We start from the raw sequence: 10,000 nt of genomic DNA, 5'->3' as shown, positions 1-10,000 counted from the left end.
TCACCCTGAAAGTGAGCTGTGCGTCTCACTTCTCCCTGGCTCTCCCTCTGGACTCTGACTGCCTCCCTCGTTCCTCCACTCTAACACCTCTCTCTGCCCCACGGACCTCACACAAATCTCAGATCCCTTCTGCGTTGCCCTCTTTGGTTTTGTCTGCTTCCTCATTCAACATTTAGGGTAACACTCAACAGATAATCTACACACATAGTCACACACGTACACTCTTGGATTATGTCACACACCATTCTATAGTTTATTAGTATTGTTTATTATTATTATACATATATATATTTTAACTATATATATACATTATATATATTTATTTATGTCTTGATTGGATTATCCAGAGAATAGTGCTCGATACCGTGGTAGAGCGCAACATATAACAAATCATTTCAAACCACAACAAAGCAATTGCAAAAGGACTGCCTACCCCCTGACTAAACAACTCTGAAACCAATAAGGAATGTAACTGTCGCAAGAAACCTGATTGCCCTCTCAACGGGGGGTGCTTACAAACATCAGTCGTTTACCAAGCAAATGTAACACGCAAGGACATTGGCACATCCGACACGTACGTAGGATTAACCGAAGGATCATTTAAAACCAGATGGTTTTAAATGCTGTCCCCTTAGCAGAAAAACCTATGCTTAACCTATGCTTAAAAGAGAAACTGTTTATTATATATCATCCAGACCTGTCATCCCTCAACAAGCGCAGTGAAATCATTTCCACATGCCGCCACAGACAGAAACACCTCCTAGGTAACACATGAGCCAATCACCACGCCCCTACGCCTTCCTGTACCCACCCACTTTGTGCCCTATATAAACCATTGTATGTGAATGCTTCCATTAAAATCTCCTGATGATTGAGAGAACCCCTCATGAAACAGTTCTGTAGAGATGAAGTAGTCTTGTGATTTTTCCCACACCTACATATATATTTATTTATATATAGGTAATTATATATATTTACATATATATATATATATATATATATATATATATATGTATATATATATATATATATGTATATATATATATATATATGTATATATATATATATATATGTATGTATATATATATATATGTATGTATATATATATATATATATATATGTATATATATATATATATATATATGTATGTATATATATATATATATATATATGTATGTATATATATATATATATATGTATGTATATATATATATATATATATGTATATATATATATATATATATGTATATATATATATGTATATATACATGTGTATATATATATTTATACTTATATAAATGTATATATATGTATATATAAGCATTGTGTGTGTGTGTGTGTGGATGTATATTTATGTACATATGTATATATATATATTTATACTTATATAAATGTATATATATGTGTATATATGTATATATACATGTGTGTGTGTGTGTATATATATATTTATACTTATATAAATGTATATATAAGCATATATATGTATGTGTGTGGATGTATATTTATGTACATATGTATGTATACATGTATGTATATATATGTGTATATATGCATATATAGATATGTGTATATATATACATATATATGTATATGTATGTATGTGTATATATGTATGTATATATGCATGTATATGTTTATATAAATATGTGTATATATATATGTATGTACATATATATACTTATATAGGTGTGTATATATATATGCATATACATGTGTAAATATGTATATATATTTATGTATATATGTATGTATATATATATGTATATATACAGACATACATACATACATTTATATATATATAGATACATTTATATATACACATATATAAATATATATATATACATAAATACATATATATTTACACATACATGTGTATATATATGTATATATATATTTATGTATATATGTATATATATGTATAAATGCATACATACATACATTTATATATATATACACATATATATACATACATTTATATATATATACACATATATATATATATAAATATATACATAAATACATATATATATATATATATATATATATATATATACATGTGTATATATGTATGTGTGTGTGTGTGTATATATATATATATATGTATATATGTGTGTGTGTATATATATATGTATATATATGTGTATATATGTATATATGTATATATATATATATATGTGTATATATGTATGTATGTGTGTATGTATGTATGTTTATATATGTATGTATATATATATATATATATATATATATATATATATGTATGTATGTATGTATGTATGTATGTATATATATATATACACACATATATGTATATATATATATATACACATATATGTATATACACATATATGTATAGGGCATCGCTGAAATGAAGGAGTGGGGGGAAAAAGGATCACAGCTCTGGAGACAGTAGCTATGTGCACACGGACACAATTGTTTTGCAGGAGGGAGTTGTGACGGCACAGAACCACAAGGGGGCAATATTGCTCTATGCAATTATTATGTACATAAACAATATAATATAACAAATAATGAACAACATAATTAATTAAACAAAAAAGGAATGGAGTGTGACAAAACCAAAAGGTTATATGGTGTAAGACTGTGTAGGAATTAAATGCTGAGTGTTACTGTACCAGAGTGATGTGTGAGGAAACGGAGAAATCCAAAAGGGCTAGGCAGAGAATGTCCGTGCCCAAGCGGGAGATCGGGATCCAAGAGGTAGTCCGGGAAGCAGGGGGAGGAACGAGTGACGAGACACACAGCTCACATGGAACAAAGGCAGACTGCAGGAAGGACGACAAGGGAAAACGTGAGACCATACAAACATGACGGTGGCGAACATAGAGAGCGAAGCAAGGTTTGCATAGAGCAGGATGATAGCTTACGGGGAAATAAGCAGGTTACATTCTGGCCAGGAACACAGGTCTGCGTTGGCTTAAGAAACCCAGCCAGATCATCCCCAACAGGTGCGCAGTTTGCTAATTGAATGCAGCTACCCGCTGCGTGACGCGTGCAGGAGAGGAACAGTCGTGAGTGTGTCCAGATGTGCGCTCCGCGAGGTTCCTTGGTGAGATAGGCATTGGCATGCCCCTGGACCGTGACAAATGAATCAGATTAAAAGTCTAACCGGAATAGAAATGCTTAGTGTAAACACCATTTGGATATTGTCTGTCCTGATGTATCAAAATATCATTCGGATCAAGACGGGTGGGTTATATCAATCATTCGGATTAGAGCGCATGAACAGACTTGTATCAATGAAGAGACCAAATAGATCTGATCCAGGTGGACTATTCTGCTCATTGTCAAAGTAGGTTGAAGTCGGCCCCAGTGGAGCCCACTCAACCTGGTCCTGGATCAAGCACGGCAGCCTTCCACTCCACCTAAAGTCTAGTGCGCTAATCCCATTGCCTTCTTGGCCTCACTTTTCACGCCTTGCCCAGGCTTGACGGAGCTGGCTGACGTGGAGTCACCTTCTCTCCTTGAGCACAAGTTTTGAACAAAACTCTGGGCCCAATACGGTGTCATTCTCGGGCTGGATTTGGCTGGCTACAGTTCTTATTCTCTTGAATGAGAGCCGGCAAGACTAAACTTGACAACTGATACTATGACTTTTGAATGGTCCCCAAGTGGCTTTGTTGGGGAAAAAAGGCCTGAGGCAGCATGATATTGATGGATGCAAGAGGGGAGCTGAGAGTAGAGGGGTGTAACAAAACTAGGAACAGAGAGAGTAGAGAAGAGAAAAGACAATTTCCCACCCAGTTTCCAATCACCTCGAGGGATGAGTTTATTTAGTGTCGGATTGGCTGGTGGATTATTGATAATCTCAGCCCCTCACTCACTCAGACAGAACCTTGGGCACAGCCAGTAAAAAGACATAGATATAAAAGAGAGAAATGGACGCAGACAAAGAATGACTGCCCAAATTATACCCAGACAGAGAGTTCATCTGCCCACAGTCTTAGAGGGGGAATGGAGCTTCAGTATTTCACTTGAGCAGTTTCCATGTGCACACTCTTCCCTGTCCAAGTCTCCATCCTCGGATTATTATTGACTGCTTTTAGGACTGTTGTGATCAGACAGTAGCCTCTTCATGTTTTCACTGTGTGGTTTTCCTCCATGGTCATGGTCCTCATGGTTCATACATGAGACTATCCCAGTCACACCGGAGGCCAGCCTTTCAGCACACTTTCTGTCCTTCACTTTGAAGAAGTCAGAAATGGGTACGTGTCTGCATCAAACTGAAGGTTCTTTACAGAGAGATCGAATTATGAGTATGCAATATGTAACATTACGCCACTACAAAATATCTCATCGTATGTCTATGAAGGTTCTCATTCAACCGGTCATTGTCATCTCAGGGCAGTCAATCGATCACAACTGGACTGATTGGTTTGTCTTGGACTATATTGGACTGGTAGTAGTGGATCCACCGCGTTGGTTCTGCCACACAACACCTAATGAAAGGGAATTACATTTCAATGACTGTCGTTGGCTTTGACAGTTAGGATTTTTTGTTTACATCCAAGCAGTTGTTTTTCTCACTACCTTTTAGACGAAACTATCCTTGCCCAAGCACACCCTACTGGTTTTGGAGTATTAATATCTGGGGTTTTGGCACTAGCCACTGGACTTCATGTGACCAAATTAAGTCTAAGATTGAATATGACCAATCTGGGTTTTAAGACTAGATGTGACCAATCCAAATCTAAGACTAGATGTGACCAATCTAAATCAAAGAGTAGATGTCTAAGTCTTAAGACTAATCTAACTTTAAGACTAGATGTGATCAATCTAAATCCAAGACTAGATGTGACCAATCTAAGTCTAACACTAGATGTGAATGATCAAGTTTAAGACTAGATGTGACCAATCTAAGTCTAACACTAGATGTGACCAATCTAAGTCTAAGACTAGAACTGAACAGTTTTAAGTCTAAGACTAGAACTGATGAGGACTACTCAGATGAGCGTCTAAAGGTCTTCCAAGACCAAGCAGTTGATTAATTGAAGAAGCTGAGATGCTATCACAAGAAGAAGCTGAGATGCTATTACAAGAAGAAGAAGCTGAGACGCTATCACAAGAAGAAGTTGAGATGCTATCATAAAAAGAACAAGCTGAGATTCTACCAAAGGAAGAAGAAGCTGAGATGTTATCATAAGAAGAAGAAGAAGCTGAGACACTATTATAAGAAGAAGCTGGGATGCTATCATAAGAAGAAGAAGCTGAGAAACTATCACAAGAAGCTGAGACGCTATCATAAGAAGAAGAAGCTGAGATGCTATTATATGAAGAAGAAGCTGAGACGCTATCACAAGAAAAAACTGAGATGCTATCATATTAAGAAGAGGCTGAGATGCTATCACAAGAAGGACAAGCTGAGATGCTATCATATGAAGAAGCTGAGATGCTATCATATAAAGAAGAAGCTGACACGCTATCACAAGAAGAACCTGAGATGCTATAATAATAAGAAGAAGCTGAGACGCTATCACAAGAAGAAGAAGCTGAGACGTTATCACAAGAAGAAGAAGCTGAGACGCTATCATAAGAAGAAGAAGCTGGGACGCTATCACAAAAAAGAAGAAACTGAGACGCTATCACAAGAAGAAGAAGCTGAGACGCTACCACAAGAAGAAGAAGCTGAGATGCTTTCATAAGAAGAAGCTGAGACGCTATCACAAGAAGAAGAAGCTGAGATGCTATCATATGTTGACTGAATGGACTTGTTTGAATCATCTTTGCCATAGCAAATATCTGGACATAGTTACCTGCATCATTCTATGACCTCCATGCAGTCCTGAGTGGAAGAGGTGTGGACACTCCTGCGCAGGCAGAAGGTCGTGGTAGTACCACTAGTTGTATCGAGCAATGTGTCATCAAAGCAATAGATTTAGGTTTTGGAGCAGGGTGTCCAAACGTGGGTGTCTGTCATTTGACCCGTGAGACAACAAGGGTTTAGAAGTAAAGAATCTTACCCACAGGGAGATCACATTTCCTTGAATAGTCTGAGATTTGTGAACATGCGGAATCTACTTACATGGCCCAGTGCAGACAACCTCACCTAGTCATGGTCCAAAAATAAAAGCCTCCAAGCAACACAAAAAGTCAACAGACAACCTGCTCACTCAACTTTGTGCACAGAGTGAAGTTAATGACAATATTCCGATCGATATCTTATGGTAGAAGTGATTCTTAATATCGTTCAAATAACTATAGCAAAGAAAAAGTGCTACTTAATATTGTTCAACTAACTCTGGTTCTCTTCCAAAGAACAATAAGGCCCACCTCTGGCCTGCAACAAACATGCTGAGAGTGATGCACAAAGTCAACCCTCTTGCAACGCGACAGAGGGAAACAAACATGGCAGTTTATGGAGCTGGTGTTCAATGATCATTTGATGAATTGACTATTTGATGTTCTTCATCCTGCATAATAGTTATTGTGCCTTTTTCAGCCCTAGAAAGCAATCATGTCAATATCCTCACCTGCTAGTAGACAATGGTTGTCCTTCACTTCTGGCTAAATAATTCCAAAGAAAAGGTCTGTTTCGAAACAACCTCAGTTTGGTAAAAGCTACCCATGTTTGCTACTGCTTGTCCTAACAGGTGGTGTACAAGAACAACGACATCCGCCTGGAGCTGTCCCGACTGGCCCGTATCGTGGACCCCAAGATGAAGATCCAGGGCGAGGTGTCCTACAAGTGTGAGAACGTGGCCACCCTGGACCCCATCTCCTTTGAGACTCCCGAGGCCTACATCAGCTTGCCCAAGTGGAACACCAAGAGGATGGGCTCCATCTCTTTTGACTTCCGCACCACGGAACCCAACGGCCTCATCCTCTTCACCCACGGCAAACTCCAGGAGCGCAAAGATGCCGCCCGCAGCCAGAAGAACACCAAGGTAAGGTTTCCCTTCGGCTTATGTTTACACTCAGGACTCTTCATCTACGCCAGTCTTTCTTAACCTTTGTTGGGCCGTGAGCGCCCCCTGGAGGGCCTCAGCGGTACTCACTTGTAATACCCTTTCCCACCACTTGTGGCAGTAATGACAATAAACAAGCAGAAGAAGTCTGGAGCCAAAGTCATAGAGAAGTTTGTCAAGCCCAAAAATTATGACTACATCGGTGAAGCTGCATTTTGTTTGAACTTATTTTTTTGACAGTTTATTTAAACACATGTACAAAGCCCAAAAGCAGTGAAATAGTCAGTTTGTGTAAATGGTCAATAAAAAGACAATAAAACAAATCCTTTTCAACTTATATTCAATTCAATAGACTGCAAAGACTAGATATTTCATCGTCACACTGACAAACAAATAAATAATCATGAAGTTAGAATGTAATGGCAGCAACACGTTGCAAAAAAGGCATTTTTACCAGTGTGTCACATGGCCTTTCCTTTTAACAACACTCCGTATAATTATTCACTAGAGTGGGAATATTTTGGCACCTCATTAATCCATTCTCCTTCAAACCCATTGGAGGATGTAATATTTGGCATGATAACATAATCGTGAGTAATGTTTGGCATGATAACATAATCGTGAGTAATGTTTGGCATGATAACATAATCGTAAGTAATGTTTGACATGATAACATAATCGTAAGTACTGTTTGGCATGATAATATAATCGTAAGTAATATTTGGCATGATAACATAATCGTAAGTAATGTTTGGCATTATAACATAATCGTAAGTAATGTTTGGCATGATAACATAATCGTAAGTAATGTTTAGCATTATAACATAATCGTAAGTAATGTTTGGCATGATAACATAATCGTGAACAATGTTTGGCATGATAACATAATCGTGAGTAATGTTTGGCATGATAACATAATCGTAAGTAATGTTTGGCATGATAACATAATCGTAAGTAATGTTTTGGCATGATAACATCTTCGTAAGTAATGTTTTGGCATGATAACATAATCGTAAGTAATGTTTGGCATGATAACATAATCGTGAGTAATATTTGGCATGATAACATAATCGTAAGTAATGTTTGGCATGATAACATATTCATAAGTAATATTTGGCACCAAAACACATTCATTAGTGATATTTGATATTCCAGCATGCGTGTGCATGAGACATGGAGATGTCCTAAAAACCTATTTTTTAAAATGTATTCTTTAAAAAACATTTATTTGTTATTATTCTTTTGATGGATGTTTCAAGGTGAAGAATGGTTGTAGAAAAGCAGTAAATACTCCATGAGATGAACAACCGACCACAGACTTGACATTTCTTTGTCCAGGTGGATTTTTTTGCGGTTGAGCTCCTGGACGGAAGCATCTACCTGCTGTTGGACATGGGGTCTGGTACCATCAAGGTCAAGGCCACGCAGTCTAAGGTCAATGACGGTGCCTGGTACCATGTGGACATCCAACGAGACGGCCGCTCAGGTGAGTTCTCTCAGGACACTTGAAGTGTGAATGGTACCCCATGGAAATGTGAATAGTACATCATGTCAAGTCAAAGTCAAAACAGCCATGACATCATGTTCTTTACAAGTGTACGTACACTTTTGACCATCACAGTATATATAGATGAATGAGATCAATGACCAGTTCTGGATTCTCACCCAAGTCTGCATTGAACGTGTCCTTGATCCACCTGATGTGGACTCTCCCCACTCCAGGCACCATCTCTGTGAACAGCAGAAGGACCCCGTTCACTGCGAGTGGGGAAAGTGAAATCCTGGACCTGGAAGGTGACATGTACCTGGGCGGTCTTCCCATAGATCGTGCAAACCTCATCTTGCCCACCGAGCTGTGGACGGCCATGCTGAACTACGGCTACGTGGGCTGCATCCGAGATCTCTTCATCGACGGCCGCAGCAAAGACATCCGGCAGATTGCCGAAGCGCAAAATGGTGCCGGGATTAAACCTTCTTGTAACAAGCAGCCTGGCAAGCAGTGTGAGAGTCACCCCTGTAAGAACCGAGGGGCCTGCAAGGAAGGCTGGAACCGCTTCATCTGTGACTGCACTGGCACCGGTTATTGGTCCCGCACTTGTGAGAGAGGTAAATATGTTGTGACTCTGCATGGTTATTGGTCCCGCACTTGTGGGAGAGGTAAATATGTTGTGACTCTGCATGGTTATTGGTCCCGCACTTGTGAGAGAGGTAAATATGTTGTGACTCTGCATGGTTATTGGTCCCGCACTTGTGAGAGAGGTAAATATGTTGTGACTCTGCATGGTTATTGGTCCCGCACTAGTGGGAGAGGTAAATATGTTGTGACTCTGCATGGTTATTGGTCCTGCACTTGTGAGAGAGGTAAATATGTTGTGACTCTGCATGGTTATTGGTCCCACACTTGTGGGAGAGGTAAATATGTTGTGACTCTGCATGGTTATTGGTCCCGCACTTGTGGGAGAGGTAAATATGTTGTGACTCTGCATGGTTATTGGTCCCGCACTTGTGAGAGAGGTAAATATGTTGTGACTCTGCATGGTTATTGGTCCCGCACTTGTGGGAGAGGTAAATATGTTGTGACTCTGCATGGTTATTGGTCCCACACTTGTGAGAGAGGTAAATATGTTGTGACTCTGCATGGTTATTGGTCCCACACTTGTGGGAGAGGTAAATATGTTGTGACTCTGCATGGTTATTGGTCCCACACTTGTGAGAGAGGTAAATATGTTGTGACTCTGCATGGTTATTGGTCCCGCACTTGTGGGAGAGGTAAATATGTTGTGACTCTGCATGGTTATTGGTCCCGCACTTGTGAGAGAGGTAAATATGTTGTGACTCTGCATGGTTATTGGTCCCACACTTGTGGGAGAGGTAAATATGTTGTGACTCTGCATGGTTATTGGTCCCACACTTGTGGGAGAGGTAAATGCATGGTTCTGGTTAGGGTTGGGGTTGGGGTTTGGGTTAGGCGCCAATCCCTGTGGGACGCCATGGCAAATTGAACAGGTTATTTTTAAAATGTTGATACAAAGCATAAATGCTCTGAGGAAAGGATCCAAATCCTTTGTAAG

The 10,000-nt window shown here is 38.9% G+C and overlaps 1 protein-coding gene across 1 annotated transcript in view; it reads left to right on the top strand.

The window, feature by feature from the left end:
- Positions 1 to 10,000, top strand: part of nrxn3a (neurexin 3a) — a 198,425-nt gene that overhangs the window by 106,763 nt on the left and 81,662 nt on the right. The window contains exons 8-10 of the mRNA XM_061886428.1: positions 6,615 to 6,908; positions 8,268 to 8,415; positions 8,652 to 9,035. Coding sequence (XP_061742412.1) covers positions 6,615 to 6,908; positions 8,268 to 8,415; positions 8,652 to 9,035 — 826 coding nt within the window. The remainder of the gene's footprint in view (positions 1 to 6,614; positions 6,909 to 8,267; positions 8,416 to 8,651; positions 9,036 to 10,000) is intronic.

Source organism: Nerophis ophidion, linkage group LG24, assembly GCF_033978795.1.
Source record: "Nerophis ophidion isolate RoL-2023_Sa linkage group LG24, RoL_Noph_v1.0, whole genome shotgun sequence".
In the NCBI taxonomy this organism is placed as follows: Eukaryota; Metazoa; Chordata; class Actinopteri; order Syngnathiformes; family Syngnathidae; genus Nerophis; species Nerophis ophidion.
This window is presented reverse-complemented; position numbering and strand designations above follow the sequence as displayed.